General features: G+C 46.0%; 1 protein-coding gene across 1 annotated transcript; it reads right to left on the reverse strand.

The window, feature by feature from the left end:
• Positions 1-204: 204 nt before the first annotated feature.
• Positions 205-19,984, reverse strand: pign (phosphatidylinositol glycan anchor biosynthesis, class N). The gene is made up of 29 exons (XM_084460094.1): positions 19,897-19,984; positions 18,966-19,208; positions 18,553-18,674; positions 18,207-18,305; positions 17,999-18,105; positions 17,676-17,800; positions 17,408-17,538; positions 16,897-17,016; positions 16,773-16,813; positions 13,930-13,989; positions 12,023-12,115; positions 11,841-11,896; positions 11,412-11,490; positions 11,065-11,247; positions 10,820-10,959; positions 10,395-10,494; positions 10,085-10,177; positions 9,904-9,995; positions 8,751-8,856; positions 8,561-8,669; positions 6,866-6,968; positions 5,357-5,459; positions 4,401-4,487; positions 2,137-2,192; positions 1,880-1,955; positions 1,669-1,742; positions 1,262-1,304; positions 1,091-1,143; positions 205-969 (listed from the first exon to the last, which is right to left on the reverse strand). The coding sequence occupies exons 2-29, from the start codon at positions 19,190-19,192 to the stop codon at positions 849-851; spliced, it is 2,799 nt and encodes a 932-aa protein (XP_084316220.1). The 5' UTR covers positions 19,193-19,208; positions 19,897-19,984; the 3' UTR covers positions 205-848.
• Between the last annotated feature and the right edge of the window lie 182 nt (positions 19,985-20,166).

Below are 20,166 nucleotides of genomic sequence, written 5' to 3' on the forward strand. Positions count from 1 at the left end.
GGGATATTTAAGGTGTGTGTGAGACAAACAAGGTGACCCCCCCCCCCCCCCCGGTTCCGTTCTCATGTTTCTATGCTAGTGCCGCTAACGCTGAAGAAACAGGTAGTGAAGAAGAAGGAGGAACACATATTATTGAGTAATACACACCAAAGAAGAACTCGCACATACTCATTTTAATAGCTTCCTTTGTAAAACAGCTAATAGTATCAGGTCTCAAAAGCCCTGCCTTACTGTCTAGTAAAATAAAGTTTGAATAAAAAACAAAACAAATTTTGGGTAAAAAATAATTTCCACCATAGAAGAAGAACTGTACAAAACCACATTACTGTTAAATTACAAATCGATCGTGTCACATGCTAAAATTAACAAGGTAGTTGTTGGTCCTAGACCCTTTAATTACATTACACAACTTGAATCATATAAGTCCCTTATATTTGGCACTAACACTATTAACTATGTAATACATGTCAACTATTCAAGTATACTCTGACTCAATCTAAATCGAGTACGCAATTAGACAGCTTTCAAGTAATGTAGGCAGACACAGTGAGACGTTTTCAGTGCACACACAAAGGGTACAATATGTGTAGGTCCAACACATTTTTTTTCATTCATTCATTCATTCTTTCATTCATTCATTCATAAACACTCGTATACTACCATTTCAACCTACATCAAAACCGAAGCTTGACTGAAACCCTTAAGTTACACACCTGGCACCTGCTTGACATTTAACTATCTCATATCTTACAGTAAATAAATATCACAAAAACTGCAGAAGCCTGAGAAAAATGACACGCACACCTGTGCTCCAACACATACTCTCTTGCACTCACACACAAGGTAATTTAGGGGAAATGCATCTTGCGTCTCCACAGCGTGAGTCTCCTGGAGGTGAAGAGGTGGGTGAGCAGACTCAGCAGCATCAGGAAGATGGTCATTGACATCACAATCACATAATGGCTGATACTAGGAAGAGAGACAACGGGAAAACAGGTTTATATGGGTGTGTGTGTGTGTGTGTGTGTGTGTGTGCACGTGAGAAAGAGAACTATACCAAAAGCTATTGTTAATTTCCTAGGTGACCTACCTGGTGCCAATGTCCAACCAGCTCCCATAGTCCTGAACCAGGAAGAAGAAGTGCTGGCCAATGAGAGAAGAGATGAGAGGAAAAGAGGAGAGACAGTTAGGATCTTTCCCTTTAAAACAAACAGATAAATAACATTCAAATCCACTAGCGCTCTACATGGTCCTCTCTTACCAACGCCATCAAGTCCGAGATGACCAAGACTATGAGAAAGAGACTACAGAGAAAAGGAGAGAGCGAGGAAACTAGAATTAATGACCGACATGCAGTCACAACAGATTGTAGTGCATGGCAACTAAACCACAGCCTGGCCTAGAATAAACCTAGCTCTAATGGAGATGGTGGAATGTGTTTTTATATTTAAGAGCTTCAATATATGTGGGCTTAAGTCTCCATCCGGAAAAAATGAACTTTTGTTCCTCAGCCTTGGAAGTGATCATAGATCTAACATGAGCGGATGGGGGAAACCAAGGATGTTAGGGTACTGCTTCCACCCATCCATGCGCTGTCAGATTAGATTGTAGTGTATGAAGGGGGTGAGGGGAGGACGGGTGTGGTTCAGACTGGGCTGGCTGGTTTACCTTCTGGAGGACAGCTGTGTGGTCACCTGGATGGTCTCGAAGGTGCACATCACTATTATGAACGGGATGATCACCTGCAAGAATGCGCTAATGGTGTTTACTGTCCATGTCTGTGATACAAGTTCTCTCCACAGTGAGTCACTGCCATCAGAGAGCTTCCTTTACCTTGGTGTGTGTGTGTGTGTGTGTGTTTGTGTGTGTGGTTTAGTACCTTCCACATCATCAGTCCACCCATGATGAAGGGGTTGAAAACAGTGAGAAAGCAGTACACTGAAGCTGGGTCAAAACTAGAGAGAGAGAGAGAGAGAGAAAGAGAGTGAGAGAGAGAGAATAGTATCATCAATCTAAATACAGTACAATGGAAGAGAGTGCCAGTTCACATTATGTGATGTACCTGTATTAAAGTACAGTGCCATCATACTACTACTACTAATAACCTTAGTTGAGATGTCGAATCCTCCGCCCTACCTGTTGATGGAGGCTATGTTTCCTGTTCCAAAGAATGCGGTGATTATGAAGAACACCTGGGAGGCTGTGGTCAAGGGAGAGGTCATATTTGTACTGTGACGGTTTGACTAGATTAATGTGGTTGCCAGTCAGGCTAAACCTGACAATTAAGATTTAAGGTTCCTTTTATCCCCTAAGGTCAGTCAACCTCACAAAGGGTGCATGTATCAGTTATTTTATGTTATATGGACTTCTCATGAACCCTCATAACAGGTACCAAGGTTTCCGTTCTTAATATTAAATAATTTTTTCCTCGTAACCATATACCACACATTTCAGTAAGACACCATACCAATGCGTTGCATTCAATAGAGCAATAAAGGCACATGCACAGGTAATATACGGGGCAAAATCTAAATCAAGCAAGGCAATTCAACAACACAAATTGCAATCAGTTCATTCACACAAGTTGTCATCATAAATCGAAGATAAATCACACCAATATCGAAAATAGTCCATCCACCAATTAGTCAGATCCAGGGTCAGTTATGGAAACACATCAGTCCTTTCCGACAGCGCAAAACCGCTGAACCCTTGGCTCAGTTCACAGTTCATAGCTATGAACTATACAGGACCTAGGGTTTGGATCCTGTTTTGATATTCTACACATGGTGCGCACACAGAGAAAGCCTAACATGAGACAAGCCCCGGGAGAGAGGAAGGCCATGGTTTCGAAGTTGAGACACCATGAACTGCCTACTTCCTCTGTATCAGGGCCAAGCCAATAATAAAGACCTGTGATTGCATGGCACAGTTGTACAATATCTATTTTAAAAAGCATGTCTCTTCTGTTTTTATCTACCATAGCATGTCTAAAACCTTATGGTAAGTGTAGACTCTCAGTAAAGTCAGTCTCAGTCTCTAAACTCTTCGTTCAACTGCAGAGGGGGGCATTCCCAGCTTTCTTGCTAAAGCTGTGTGGAAACCAATAGGGTACAAAAACAACAACAACTGCATTGCAAAACCAATCCAAAACAGCTAGGCGTAGGTGTGTTGAGGTCTGAACCAATCCAAAACAGCTAGGCGTACTGTAGGTTTGTTAGCGGCAGTTCTCGACGCCATTCTAGCAACTACCTTGGATATAGAAAACCCGGTAGACGTTAATCTCATATTGTCTGATATAGTGAGACTACGGTAGGAGTTAAGCACGATTTATGCTTCGTCGAGCGACACTTTTAAAACCGTCGTTTGACACTTTTGATGTCATGGGCGACACTTTTTTTGTGAAAAAAAGTGTCGCCAAGGGCTGTCGTGCACCAACGGATCTTTTTAATGTCGCTGACTCCGTCACATATTGTCGCTGAAGTGTGATTGGATAGCTGGATAGAAGGCTTGTGCGTTGCCATGGATACGCTTGTTCCGCCTTGTTTTAGTTTTGGCCGTCATTTGACGTTTAGGAGTAGAGGAACGTCTCTCCGAGCTTGTGAGGAGATATCCCCATCGATACAATTCACCCCTGCCCCTTCACATATGCCCAAGTACTGCGGAATTCGTGGGAGGAATACAGTCATCTTTGCCGATCAGAATGAAAACAAACCACAATAAAATCCGCTCTCTGAATAACCTCTTTACCTCAGATTAAACTCTTTCCCTCAGAATGCCGCTTCTCTCAGAATGACAACAAACCATAGACGATGCGAAGTGTCGCCCGAAGCATAAATGCTACATGTCAAGCAACACTTATTTTTTTGTCGAGCGACATTTGTCGAGTGACACTTTTCAAGAAGCATAAATTAGGCTTAAAGTCGCACTGACATGAAAAAAGCATTCTGTCCCATTTTGGTTCACATAATTGGTCATAGTGTTCACCTATTCAACAATGTATGCCAAAAACTTTACAAAATTCTACTTTTGTTGTAATCTTATATCAAAGTATATAATTTCTTACTTCCTGGAAAACGGTAGGTCACGTGCAATGACGACAACAGGTACCTTAGATTTTAGTCCAATAATCTCACGACATCCACCCGTCAATCAACGCTATCCTTCTATCGAATCTGTCTCAAGTTCTTAAAACCCGTCCACTCAATGTTCCAATCAAATTCCTCTAAACATATGTCCCACCCTCATAGCTTGTTTGCGTCGGAAATACGTCAAACTACGGAAGTTAGATGATCTCAAACGTCCGTTTCTGTGCGACTTTAACTCGTCTCTCTGGACTCACTACTGCCCCCGCAGGCCCCTCATGTACATGACAGAGAGAACAAGGTACAGTAGAAGGATACAAAGAAGTAGGATCGTCGAATGTCGTCCAGCTTCAGTTGTCGGATTTTGGTGATGTCGATGTTCTCAGCGAAGTCTATGGTGGACAGCTGAAAACACACGCAAAAAAGTGTGCTCCATAATACATAATTATATAACTGAGCAACACACTGTTAATGGTCACAGAATAAATTAGTGTGCCATTTATTAAAAAGGCAGATATTAAGAAAACTCCCATAGGAATTGAATGCTAGCAATGCTAGCAAGGAGGTCACTTAGCAGGTATATTGACATTCCAATGATATGGGGCCTTGCCAAGCATCTGGGTTAACTGGACTAGCAAATACAGGGGGGGAGTTTAGGGCCCTGGGGAGCACAGGGGGCTGTTCACTAGCTGTGGTTCCTTACTGGCTGATTTACACATGGATGATTTAAATGGGAGCGATCTGAGACACGTCTGTGGAAATAGACCAGAGGTGCTATGAATAAAACGGATCCCCTGTAAAGTCGGTGTTGTAGTTACATTTATTTGTTGGAAAATGTTAAAAATTCACCAAGGAGACTTGTGTATGACTATAATCATCGAGTATAAAGACAAAGTTAAAAAGGTATTTCCAATGTGGTCCTCTCACTGAACACATTATCTCATTATCACTTATTTCACTGTGCTACTGAGATTGACAGTGACTTGTGCCACTGTGTGCGTGTGTGTGTGGGCGGGGGGGTTAGTAGGGACTAGGGGGTGTTGTGTGTGTGTGTGTGTGGGGGGGGGGTTAGTAGGGACTAGGGGGTGCTGTGTGTGTGTGTGGGGGGGGGGTTAGTAGGGACTAGGGGGTGCTGTGTGTGTGTGTGTGTGTGGGGGGGGGGTTAGTAGGGACTAGGAGGTGTGTGTGTGTGTGTGTGTGTGTGTGTGTGTGTGTGTGTGTGTGTGTGTGTGTGTATGTTTGTGTAGTAGGGGGTGTTGTGGGTGAGTGTGTACCTGCTGCCTCCCTGAGCTGCCCTGTGAGAGCACGGCCTCCTGCTCAATGTTGATCCACGCAAACATCAGCCAGGACAGCACTGGAGGAAACAGCGCCTCATACCTGGGGAACACACACACGCAAACACACACACGCAAACACACACACGCAAACATACGCTCACACACGCAAACACGCGCGCGCACACACACACACACACGCAAACACACACGCGCACACACGCGCACACGCACGCAAACACACACGCGCGCGCACACACACACGCGCACACACACACACACCCACCTAGGCCGTTATTGTAAATAAGAGTTGCTCTTAATTAACTTGCCTAGTAAAATAAAGGTTGATGATGATGATGACACACACACACACACACACGCAAACACACACATGCAAACACACGCACGCAAACACACAAAGGGCTCATTCATAGTCAACGCAAGCTACGCTAGCGCAAGCTACGCAAGGCTACGTAAGGGGACGTGCGTAGAAACGTAGAAACGTGCGTAGAAACGTCATGCCAAAAATGTTAACTTTACGCGAGCGCAAGTGCTGTTTACACACGAACCGATAGGGACACTGACGCAAGGCCGCGACCCCCACGCGCTCAGAGTGAACCAAAATACTTGTGTAGATCCGCGTTCACAGCCGCGTCAGCGTAACTTGCGTTGACTATGAACCAGGCCAAACACAGGCACACACATGCAAACACAAACACGCGCGCGCACACACACACAAACACATAGCCCTTTTCCACCAAGAAGGAACTGGTTCGGTGCCGGTTTGGAAACCTAATTTTGAACGGTTCCGAGCATTTCGACCAAAAATAAATGAGTTCGGGAACCCCAAAGTGATGATATCGCAGGCGCGGTCTATAGATTTGCAAGATTTGCTGTAAACACATGTGCTTTACTCCATGATAAGAGTGGTAAGCAACCGCTTCAGCTATGTGTAAATGTGTGCAGGGAATAAGGCTCTCAAGTGTGAATGATCTCATTCTCTCTATGCTAAGTGCCAACTATCTGAATAACCAGCCATCCAACTGACTTAATACAAATGATATAATTGACAATCGCTAAAACAATAGTGTGATGGCGACCTACTACAATTATAATGAAGTAGACTACGCAAGCCACTTTTGTGACACACCACCTAAAGAATTTACACATGCCTGTATCTCCAAGCTAATGACGTACAACAGTTCCGCTCAAAACCGGTCAAAACGCGGGCCCGTTCCCTAGAAAGAACCAAGGATCTAAGAATTCTGAAACGAACCGGTTCACGAACCAGAGTTACTTTGATGGAAAAGGGCTAACAGTGCAATGTCTAGCTGAGTAGGAACCAGGGAAAGCGGTAGGAACCAGGGAAAGTGGTAGGAACCAGGGAAAGTGGTAGGAACCAGGGAAAGTGGTAAGTGGTAGGAACCAGGGAAAGTGGTAGGAACCAGGGAAAGTGGTAGGAACCAGGGAAAGTGGTAGGCCTGTGTGTGGGGCGGAGCTGCTTGTTACCCGGTGCTGAGGAGGAGGTAGGAGGCCGTGAGCGACAGGGAGATGCTGAGCAGCCGCTGGAACAGCCGGGTGGAACTGAACATGGGAACCAGCAGAGAGGAACCTGGGGAGGGCAGAGAGAAGGTTCTACTCAACATGGAACCAGGAGAGAGGAACCTGGGGAGGGCAGAGAGAAGGTTCTACTCAACATGGAACCAGGAGAGAGGAACCCGGGGAGGGCAGAGAGAAGGTTCTACTCAACATGGGAACCAGCAGAGAGGAACCAGGGTAGGGCAGAGAGAAGGTTCTACTCAACATGGAACCAGCAGAGAGGAACCCAGGGAGGGCAGAGAGAAGGTTCTACTCAACATGGAACCAGCAGAGAGGAACCCGGGGAGGGCAGAGAGAAGGTTCTACTCAACATGGGAACCAGCAGATGAACCCGGGGAGGGCAGAGAGAAGGTTCTACTCAACATGGAACCAGCAGAGAGGAACCCGGGGAGGGCAGAGAGGAACCCGGGGAGGGCAGAGAGAAGGTTCTACTCAACATGGAACCAGCAGAGGAACCCGGGAAGGGCAGAGAAAAGGTTCTACTCAACATGGAACCAGCAGAGAGGAACCAGGGGAGGGCAGAGAGAAGGTTCTACTCAACATGGGACCAGCAGAGAGGAACCCGGGGAGGGCAGAGAGAAGGTTCTACTCAACATGGGAACCAGCAGAGAGGAACCTGGGGAGGGCAGAGAGAAGGTTCTACTCAACATGGGAACCAGCAGAGAGGAGAGAAACCTGGGGACCGCAGAGATAAGGTTCTACTCAACACGGAATCAGCAGAAAGGAACCTGGGGAGGGCAGAGAGAAGGTTCTACTCAACATGGGAACCAGCAGAGAGGAACCCGGGGAGGGCAGAGAGAAGGTTCTACTCAACATGGAACCAGCAGAGAGGAACCCGGGGAGGGCAGAGAGAAGGTTCTACTCAACATGGAACCAGCAGAGAGGAACCCGGGGAGGGCAGAGAGAAGGTTCTACTCAACATGGAACCAGCAGAGAGGAACCCGGGGAGGGCAGAGAGAAGGTTCTACTCAACATGGAACCAGCAGAGAGGAACCCGGGGAGGGCAGAGAGAAGGTTCTACTCAACATGGAACCAGCAGAGAGGAACCCGGGGAGGGCAGAGAGAAGGTTCTACTCAACATGGGAACCAGCAGAGAGGAACCCGGGAAGGGCAGAGAGAAGGTTCTACTCAACATGGGACCAGCAGAGAGGAACCCGGGGAGGGCAGAGAGAAGGTTCTACTCAACATGGAACCAGCAGAGAGGAACCCGGGGAGGGCAGAGAGAAGGTTCTACTCAACATGGGAACCAGCAGAGAGGAACCCGGGAAGGGCAGAGAGAAGGTTCTACTCAACATGGGACCAGCAGAGAGGAACCCGGGGAGGGCAGAGAGAAGGTTCTACTCAACATGGAACCAGGAGAGAGGAACCTGGGGAGGGCAGAGAGATGGGTCTACTCAACATGGGAACCAGCAGAGGAACCCGGTGAGGGCAGAGAGAAGGTTCTACTACTCCCTTTGTCAGGCCAATATTAACAGGCACACACACGCATTCATGAACACACATGCATGCACGTAAGCACACACACACTCACACACACACTCGCACAAACACACACACACACACACACACACACACACACACACACACACACACACACACACTAACCTAGTGTGGTCCAGCTGATGACCTGGTTGAGCAGAGGCAGTCCTTGCTTCTGTTGCAGGCTGGAGTGTGTGAGTGTGGGGATGAACGCACACACTGCCACATGGAGCATCTACACACATGAACAATACTGGTGAGTGTGCAAACACACACACACACACACACAGAAGGTCAAGCCTACAGTTCTATGCACCTGAGAGATGAAGAGCTGGCGGTCGCCCAGGTGCAGAGGTGTCCGTCGTCGTGCCGACCACAGGTAACAGGCGGAGTTCAGGAGTGTGAGGACGCCTGCACAGGTCCTAGAGCAGCGGAGACACAACACAACCGCTACCATCACAACACAACCTCTACCATCACAACACAACCTCTACCATCACAACACAACCTCTACCATCACAACAACAACCTCTACCATCACAACACAACCTCTACCATCACAACACAACCTCTACCATCACAACACAACCTCTACCATCACAACACAACCTCTACCATCACAAACAACCTCTACCATCACAACACAACCTCTACCATCACAACACAACCTCTACCATCACAACAATAACCTCTACCATCACAACAACAACCTCTACCATCACAACACAACCTCTACCATCACAACACAACCTCTACCATCACAACACAACCTCTACCATCACAACAACCTCTACCATCACAACACAACCTCTACCATCACAACACAACCGCTACCATCACAACACAACCTCTACCATCACAACACAACCTCTACCATCACAACACAACCTCTACCATCACAACACAACCTCTACCAGCGGCTTCTCTGTCAACTGAGTATATGTTGTGAAAAAAGGCTGGAGTGAACAGAGGAATATTGGTGATACACATGTACACATAGTACAGGTATAATATGCACTGAAATGTAATCACTAGCTCCTTAGTGTGCTTAATCGTGGAGTAAAACAAGTAATTAAGTAGAAGAAAGTCAAGTAAAAATACGAAATATATAACAAATTCAAAATGTCTACAAGATCTGAAAAATATATGCCCTGGATAATTTACAGATCTATGTTAAAGCTAAAGGAATACAAAGATATACAGTTAAACAGGTAGTACAAGTATATGTATGAAATATATATATAAAGGTGTGCACATTGTGTATAAAATATATGTCTATACGTCACATGGTTAGGTGGAAACGTGAAGGTAGTGTTGGAGAAACTTACAGCTTACGGCTACTTACAGATTTACAGATGAAAATTAGCCTGTTGGCTATATCTGGCATATTTACATTTATGTATGTATTTATTTAAATGTGTATTAATATGTGCTGTACCTATTTTAAATAAATAAACAAACAAACTTACACCAGGTGTACGTTAGGCTCTCTCCCCACCACGGGCATCATGGGAAACGTGGCCAAACACAAACAGCCCAGGAACCAGCTGACTGAGCGAACCTGGATAGGAAGAGTGGGGGGGGGGGGCGACGCATGACTGATCATCGTCCAACAGTCCCTTCTAGGCATGTCTCTCTGTGCTGGCTTACCTTGGACGTCCTGTGGAGTCCAGAGAGCATGGGCCAGACAGACAGAACCACCAGCCCCAGAGTGAGCATGGCGCGATGGAAGAAACTCGCCACCTGGGGGCGATAAAGACAATGAAACATAATTTCCCAAGAGCTTTGAAGCATTAGGTTATTTGATTTTCATCCACTGAATTATAAAATGCTTTGGGGGAAGGTATTGACACAAAGCTTTTTGCTTGTGGATCTTCGATAGAGCCTTATGGATTAAGTCATTAGACTTGATATAATACATAATCGCTGCATACAGTATCACTGATTGGTTGATAATTACCAGTAGTTCTATCCCGAACGTGACCAACACAAAATAGCCTAAACATTTACACAGGGGGAGAGATGGGGCTGACCGCATCAGGTCCGCTAGCGTTCCAAACCTGAAACACGCACGCACACACACACACACACACACACAGAAACAAACAGCCACACACACAGCTTTATACATTTTAAACCATTTGAATAAATACAGAACACACAGGCCCTTCAATAACCATGAACAGAAACTGTTATGACGCACGTTCAGGTCAGAGGAAAACTACTTTCTTTCAGAGGAAAACTACTTCCTTTCATCCACTGACAAAACAAAGAGAGGTTAGAACAAAACATCAAAACACTGGTCCGTCTGATTCGCTCAATTTCACTGTCATTGATCAGTGAGTGTGTGTGTGTGTGTGTGTGTGTGTGTGTTTAAGGACCCACTCTTTGAGGACAGAGTACCACACAGGAACTGGCAGTAGGCAGTAGATGTAGTAGGTTGGAGGACTCTTCTGAACCAGGAGGAAGACTCCTATGAGTCCCGTGACACACACACACACCCAGTCCAGGGCTCTGCCCGACATCTACGGCAAACAGACACAGCATGAAAACTCAGCGTGTGTGTGTGGGAGCCTGTGTCTACACGTGTGTGTGTGTGTGTGTGTGTGTGTGTGTGTGTGTCCCCTCACCTGGCCTGTGTGAGTGGGTGGTCTCCTGAGACTGGCGTGGGTCTTCAATATCAGTAGAACTACATAAAAGGTCCAGCCTACAAACCCCAGCACCACGCTGCAGCCCAGGAAGAGCCTGTCGTAGGTGTGGTAGTATGCCAGCCCCTCCAAGGCATGGGAGATCAGAGACCTGCACAGGGAGATCTGGGTAGAGAGAATCAGACAGCAGATAAATTACATGTATTCATGAAATGGCTACGTGTGTGTGACGATAAAGTAGGCCTGGGTCCCTGGGTACTGTTGGACTCAGCCTGGGTCCCTGGGTACTGTTGGACTCAGCCTGGGTCTCTGGGTACTGTTGGACTCACAGCCTCTGTGTACTTCTCCAGCTGGATCAGGACCCGGGCCTGCCGGACCAACTCCGCCTGCCTGGCCTCCGTCAGCAGCCTGGAGAGAACACACCGGTTGGGCGAGAGACACAGACACCACTCACACAGGCCAGGTGAGGGGATACACACACACACATGCATGTAGACACAGCCTCCCACACACACACGCTGAGTTTTCGCGTTGCCACTGCTTTTACACTGTTCTGAAGTGTCCTTTTTTTGCATTTCGTTTTATATGACCTTTATGTGTTGCACTTTGTCTTGATGCTTTTAATGTCTCATGTAAAGCACTTGCCTTGCCTCTACACCCAGCTGCTGTACACCACCCCTCATCTGCAAACTGATTCAATACCGTACACTAACATCTCTCAAGTCATGTAAAAGAAAAAAAATCTGAATCTTTCTTACTGATATGGAGTAAAGAAGCATGATAGAGTGGTTTCCTGTTTCTGAGCCATCTTCACCTGGACAGAGAAGCACATGTATAGAGTCTGAGTCAACCAGACAAATCCATTCATGGACATACATTTGAATGTGTTCATACGGTATGTCCGTATTAGCATGGGAAGCTGCGAGCTAGCATACTGCACCTGGAACTGCTCCAGTATCTGCAGGGCGTTGGACAACATGCTCTCAGCTTTGAACTGCTCAGTGTTGTTCAGGTAGAGAAGAGGCAGCACACCCTGGGACATAGACATAGATATATACACACACCCTGGGACATATATATATATATATTCACTCTGGGACATAGACATAGATATATACACACACCCTGGGACATAGATATATATATATATACATATACACCCTGGGACATACAGTAGATATAGATATATACACACACCCTGGGACATAGATATATATATATATATATATATATATATATATATATATATATATATATATATATATATACACCCTGGGACATAGATATATACATATACACCCTGCAACATAGACATAGATATATACACACACCCTGGGACATAGATATATACACACACCCTGGGACATATATATATATATATATATACACCCTGGGACATAGACATAGATATATACACACACCCTGGGACATATACTGTATATATACATATATATACACACCCTGGGACATAGATATATACATATATACACATATACACACACACACCCACACATATATATATATATATACACACACCCTGGGAGACGACGGAACAAAACAAACACCAAGCATGCTTCTGCTAGTACAGGACACTCTAACCTAACCCTAGTACAGGACACTCTAACCCAGGGGTCTCAAACTCGCGGCCCGCGGGCCATTTGCGGCCGGCCACACCCCTCCATCCGGCCCGTGACATGATGTCAGAAATATCATGTAATCCGGCCCGCAAAATAATTTCTTATAAACGGCGCCGGCAGGCAGGCCTACAATGCGATATTCAAGTCGCTCAAACGTGGGGCGAAATTCTGTGCGTAGCACGCCAGGTGAACACTGCATAGTCACAGGTGCAATCAATCCGCACGCGACTATGAACTATGAACGGAATGCAGCTCGCCACCGAGAGGCTGTTTTCATGGTTAACTAACGTTAGGAACACAGACGGTTTCAAGAAATATGGACATTGCAGTATTTTTTGTGAAGTTCAATGGGAAATGCTACCTGCCTGTGGCAAGAACAAAGTTGCCGTTCTGAAGGAATATAATGTCAAGAGCTATTCATTACTACACATGGAGAACAGTGTCATAGGGAGACGAGAGGAAAAAACGAGCCACACAGCTGAGAGGGCTAACATCTCAGCAGTCTTTCAAGATGAGTGTCTGGGAAGAAATAGAGTTGTAGCCTACAGATGTATTCAAGTGTCTGGTAAGAAATGGAAACAAACTTGAACTTTAATAAATGCAAGTACAGGTCCAGGGCAGGCTTACAGTAGTGATGCATATTGCAGCTGAAACAGAACAAAGTACAAATGTAGGCTATTCAAGATAAAATAAAAGTTAGGAAAAAAGATTTGCAGCACTAACTGTTAAAATATGTTAAAATGAATGGAAACCGGTTTGAATTTGTATGATGAAAATGTTAGTTATGGAATAGTCTTGCAACATTTAGAGTTGTGAGTCTAGTTATGGAAATGAAAAATGATATTTTCCAAAATATTGCACTTTCTTATAGTTAGTAGTAGTTGAAGTTGACGTGGCCCTCCTATGAGTTGACGATACCAGCAGTGGCCCCAAGCCAATTTGAGTTTGAGACCCCTGCTCTAACCCAACCCTAACCCTGCTAGTACAGGACACTCTAACCCAACCCACAAACCCTAAGACACGGTTTACAGTCATAGGGAATATGGAATCGCTTGAACAAAACAATAACGATTGCAATTATATATATATATATCTTCATCTATGAATTGCCTTGTTGCTAAAATGTGCTATACAAATAAACTTGCCTCGCATATTTGTTTGTTAGTTTCACGTTTGATTTTGATTCTCAACTTTGAGAAGCATGACTTACCACAGAGTTGAGTGGGATGGGGACTCCAATAAGAGAAGCCATCAAAGGTGCTATGTCAGCCTGTACACAAACACGCACGCACACGCACACACACGCACACACACACACACGCACAAAATGGTTTCTGTTACAGTACTTATTGTTTATTTGTAGACATTGCTTAAAATCCTGAGATTACAGTGCCTGAATGGCAGTGACATCATCAGGCGGCGCAGTGTGAGAGGCAGTGACATCATCAGAGTGTGCCACAGTGAGAGAGTGGAGAGAGTAGCTGAATCCCAATCTGAGGCCCAGTCCCAATGTCCACCCTTGCAGACTCGCAGACTTAAGGGCGCGCTCCCGCGAAGTCCGCGAGGGCTTAGGGGTGTCCCAATGTCAACTCGGCAAGTGCGCGAGGGCTCTCCGGCAGCCATTTTGAGCCCTTTATGGCCCCTTCCCGTAAGTCTGCATTTCTGCAGACTTAGCCCAAGGGAATTACCCACAGTTCATAGCGTCGTGACGTGAAACACGGGGTTACCTGAAGAACAGCCAATAAACAAGCACGGACAGATCAACCAACCGTAACGTTCACGTTACAGAACAAAATATGTTTTCATGTTTTCAGCTGGACTTGCTTATCTGCACAAGTAGCCTTATAATTAATTTGGTTTCATTATTTTTAAGTATGGGTTATTAACCCCATGGGTTTGTATAATGTGATTTGTTTAAAATTATGTAGGCTATGGTTATAATTTACATCGATTTCTGTTGCTCTAAATCATATGATTGCCCAGTTAAAAGCAGTATGACATTAATGACCCATTTCGGTGCAGTGTTCTTTGAATTGAGATTTCCAACATGAATATGGAAAGAGTTGTGAGGTGCAGGAATGTGTATACATAATATATTATCATTCTTAAGTTAATACTTTTGGATTCATCACAAACAAGAATCACAGGCAGTAATGTAGGATCGATGCGATCCTACTAACAAATACTGGGTTGGGTTGATATTTGATCGCAGATGCGATCGCATATGACCACAAAATGAAATGATTTCAAGTTGAACAAATGTTTTGAGGGTAACACAGAGAGTTCTGATAATAAAAGGGGATTTGACTCAGCCAAAATTAATTTACACGAAGGCCTACAAGAAAAACATGTACAATTTACAAATTGATTTAAAAAAAAGCCCCACGCCCACAATAGTAAGAAATATGTTTTCACGTCAACGTAATGTGATGTCACAAGTGCTGTCCCATTCCTTGTTATACCAATTCGAGCCCTTGCAGCCTCTCACACTCGATCACTTCACCAGGTGACGTCAATAAGTCTGTGAGGGCTCAGGGCTTGAGGGTTTAGGGGACATTGGGATTGGGCCCAAATGTGGGATGGACTCCCCACTCCACCGGAACCGACCGGGACAGGGCCGTCACCATGGCATGTTTAGGTGATTGATGGGAAAAATGTTTAGGATTTATAATACAAATATAAATCACTATAATTAAATCCATGTATGATGAGAAATGGTCAAAAGTCCAAACGGAAATGTTTTTTCAAATGAACTCTAACTAAATTAATACTATAACACTGTCCCGAGACAAATACATAAATCAATTAATAACTTACTCCTATGCCTCTTTGGCAGCATTCCTTCTTTTGTGAAGATCTATTTGCATATCGCAGCCTAATGGAAAGGAATATATGATGTAGGCTACATTTGACGTAGACCTAGGCCTATTTAGATTTATTTTATGTCGGCTATGAATACAGGCTTTTAAGAGTTTGCAACAAGTCAAGTGATCTAGGGATAAAGTGATTGTATCACTTGGGTGTATCTTTTGACACCATATTCTGCGATTTTGTTTGATGCAGTGAAATCGGTGTGAGAAAAACAAATGTTTGAATGCTGTAAAATAATCTAAAATAATTGACAGTGTAGGAAGACGGAACTTTATTTATATGTGGTTTCCTGCGGCATCTATTTGGCACGTGCACTTCCTGCTTCGGCTATCGGGAGCTTGCACCGATGCAGGCTTGCTATTAAAGGGGTTGACAGCCCACTCGCACTCCAAGCGCACTCCGCGATAATTGGTTTGGGACGTCCCTTAACATGGCGAAGCTCGGCGTGAACGCGCAAACGGAGGGGGAGTGGATAGGGCGAGGGCTTAGGGGGTGGTTTGAGATTGGGCCTGAGAGAGTGGAGAGAGTGACATCATCAGAGTGAGCCACAGTGAGAGAGTTGAGAGAGTGACATCATCAAAGTGAGCCACAGTGAGGCTGCGTTCCGAATCGCATACTTCTACTTCTTACTACCAGTACCTACTACAGCTGCCCTTAGAAAGTACGTACTTTGCAAGCAGTAGGCATCCAATTGGGACATACTACCTTGTCATAACATTGCGCCTTGAAATTAGCCCACATCCGTCGCTGTCCATAACGCGACATTCATCTACAGCTGTCACAACTCGAACATGTGACGCACATTTCCGCTGCGCACAGGATTGTGGGTCAGAATAGCCAGAAAAGCCTGCTGGCTTGCATACTGCAAAATACGATCGGATGTAGTAGGACATCCTGGTATTTTTGCCATACTGCATGTGGCATACTATGTATTGGGACATACTACATTCTGTTTTGGCATACTATATAGTAGGGTAGTAGGCGATTCGGAACGCAGCCAGTGAGAGCGGGGAGAGTGACATCATCAGAGTGAGCCACAGTGAGAGAGTGGAGAGAGTGACATCATCAGAGTGAGCCACAGTGAGAGAGTGGAGAGAGTGACATCATCAGAGTGAGCCACAGTGAGAGAGTGACATCATCAGAGTGCGCCACAGTGAGAGAGTGGAGAGAGTGAGGTCTCACCTGACTGACGTCAACCCTGCGAAGTCTCTCCAGCTGCCAATCTGAATGAGCAGAGAAAAGGAGAGCTGTGACGGGTCCTGATGTAAAGAGAGGGAGTGACGCTCTGCTGGCTGCACTGCTCTACCTCGCAGGTACTGGTCAGGGTACCCCTGGGGCTCCAGGACCCTCTGAGCGCCGTGAACCCCGGCCCCCCACACCACCAGCGGGGTCAGGGTCTCTGAGGGGTGTCCTGCTCCGTGGGAGCCTGGAGATCACACACACACACACACACGCGCGCGCACACACACACACACACACACATGCACACACACACACGCACACAGACTTTATATACTGATACATGGCACGTATTTTGACAACTGGTACAGTAAGTACTGTATTTGGTACACACACACTCTCTCTCCCTCTCTCTCTATCGCTCTCTCTCTCCCTCTCTCTATCGCTCTCTCTTTCTCTATCGCTCTCTCTCTCTCTCTCTCTCTCTCTCTTTCTATTGCTCTCTCTCTCTCTATCACTCACTCTCTCTCTCTCTCCCTCCCTCTCTCTCTCTCTATCGCACTCTCTCACTCTCTCTCTCTATCGCTCTCTCTCTCTATCGCTCTCTCTCACTCTCTATCTCTCTCTCTCTCTCTCACCCCAATTGGTCATGCCATGGTCGGAGGTGAAGACGTAGGCAGTTCTTCCATCGTTATTGAAGAAGTCTTCCAATACTGAGACTAGCTCTGCTACACCAGAGTCCACCAGACCTATGTTCTCCAGATACTCCCTGTGCACAAACAAGCAAACAAAGTAAACAAACAAACAGGTCCTTCGACTCGTAGGGTAGTAAATAAACAAGTACTGTAAAGCACAACACGGGAGCTATGCTAGTTAGCGGTTGCGATGACGAGGTTTCCCACTCACGGTGACATGGGCCTGTGGGCGTGTCCGTTGGTGTCGATACCCAGCAGGTGCAGGAAGAAGACGTTCTGCTCTTCATGCAGGCTGGACAGCAGAGTGATGTTGCTCTGAGCAGACAGGAGGAAAGACTGGGAAGAGAAGAGGGGCAGAGAGGAAGAAAGAGAGAGAGAGAGAAAGAGAGAGAAAGAGAAAGAGAGAGAAAGATAAAGAGAGAAAGAGAAAAAGAGAAAGAAAGAGAGAGAGAGGGAGAAAGAGAGAGGGGGGATGTTGCTTATGATTGCTCTATTCCCAAGTGATAATGATGGACACATGTAGATGAACTGCACCTTGACCTCTTCAAACACCCAGGTGTCTAATCTAGAGGCATCTGTGGATGCAAAGTCCTCCTCTTCTGCTGGGTAGGTGTGTGTGTATACATGGTCTCCACTCGCACCTGCAGGATAGAGCATGTTGAAAACACCAGAGCATCGTCAACTCTTTGTTGTTTGTTTATCGTGTGTGTGTATGTGTGTGTGTGTGTGTGTGCTTGTTTACCTTTAGCAAACATGGGAAGGATGTCAGGACTGCCCCAGCACCAGGAGTGTCTGCTCTCATTGAATACAGAGTCAAACTCCACTGGGTTCTCCTTCCAGCCTAAATACACACACACATCACCACATGGCCATAAAAGTACACACACACAAATACAAGCAAGCCGCATGCACCCACACACACACACACACACACACACACACACACACACACACACACACACACGAGATTCAAAAGTCTAAAAGGCTCTATTGAAAATCTCTGAGATATTATGGTTGCATGCAATCCCACACGCACACACTCACACACGCACACACACACTCACACACTCACACACGCACACACCAACCTTTAGCAACAGCGCTAACGTCTTCGTAGAATCCAGCGATCAGAGCCACATGACCAGGCCGAGACTCAGTGGGCACACGAGTGTGTGACACACCCCAACTACCCTTCTCCTCCATCACACTCCTGCACAACACACACACACACACACACACAGGATACCCAGCTTACAAGCAGTGCTATAAACACACACACACACACACACACACAAACATTGCCCACATCATCTAACACATAAACATATCAAACACACATAGTGAAATAGAGTGAGGTGTGTTTGCCGTCTCAGGATCTCTAAGGTCAGAGACACAATACCAGCAGTCAGCAGTGAACACACACATTATAACGAGCTCCCCTCCACACACACACACACACACACACACACACACACACACACACACACACGGATGAGCTGACCTTAAGTACGGTGCTCTGGATGAACCGTTGGGGTGGAGTGTGTACAGGCTGTCTGCCCTCAGGCCGTCTGCAACCACAAGCACAAGCCTCGCGGCCGGGGGGGGCAGGGGCACGACCTGGGGGGTCATCCCATGGACCAGGGGAGACGTGAAGTAGATGTCAAAGATGGAGACAAAGAAAACTACGTGGACCAGAAGCCCCACCAGGAAGAACGTGATCATCCTCATGATGGCCGCCTGGAGACTAGGGAAGAGAGGGAGAGAGGAGGGGAGAGAGGAGAGAGGAGGGGAGAGAGGGAGAGAGGAGGGGAGAGAGGAGAGAGGAGGGGAGAGAAGAGAGAGGGAGAGAGAAGGGGAGAGAGGGGGAGAAAGGGGAGAGAAGAGAGAGAAGGGGAGAGAGGGAGAGGGAGGAGACAAGAGAGGAGAAAGGGAGAGGGAGGAGAGAGGAGGGGAGAGAAGAGAGAGGGAAGAGGCGAGAGAGGGAGAGGGAGAAGGGGAGAGAGGAGGGGAGAGAGGGAGAGGGAGGAGGCCAGAAGGATTAGAGGAGATGGACAGCAAGAGTGAGCCTGCTAGCACTGTACATGGAGAAATAAAGGGATGGGGGAACCCTGTCTGAGCTGAACAGCCATATGTCACAAGAAGGTCAGAGGGTTATGGATCAGGGCCTCAATGTGAAGGAATAGCCCGAAAAATAAACGACCTTTCAATACGCAATGTCTACTCGCTGAAGCCACAGTGGCATCAACATCTATGAACTGTTACATTCTCGAATTATCTTCATTATTATAAATTATGATAGCTTGTGCTCTGTCGTTGGTTGACAAAATACACGTAGGCTATTTATACGTGCATACATAATGCACAATAATAGTACTGTATAAAGCAACGTTACTGCAGAGGAGAGACCATCTTAGAAATGATCTGGTTCTTACCTCTCTTCGCCTCTGCGTTTCAAGTCCAACCACAAATCTCGTTTGGAATCTTGAGTAAATCAAGACCAGTGTTTCAGGTCATTCATCATCACCCATACCGACACATGTCAGTGTCCTGGCTAAGATAGTTGTTGGTAGTAAGCTAGCGATGCAACTGAACTGACTTTTACTGTACACACGGCGAAACAGGGACCGTGTGGCTGGCAGCTAATCTATCGACGCAACGTGCTTTTACAAAAGCCACTGTCTGTCTAATTTATAAGCAGCTTA

The sequence above is a fragment of the Borostomias antarcticus genome (assembly GCF_949987555.1).
Source record: "Borostomias antarcticus genome assembly, chromosome: 2".
In the NCBI taxonomy this organism is placed as follows: Eukaryota; Metazoa; Chordata; class Actinopteri; order Stomiiformes; family Stomiidae; genus Borostomias; species Borostomias antarcticus.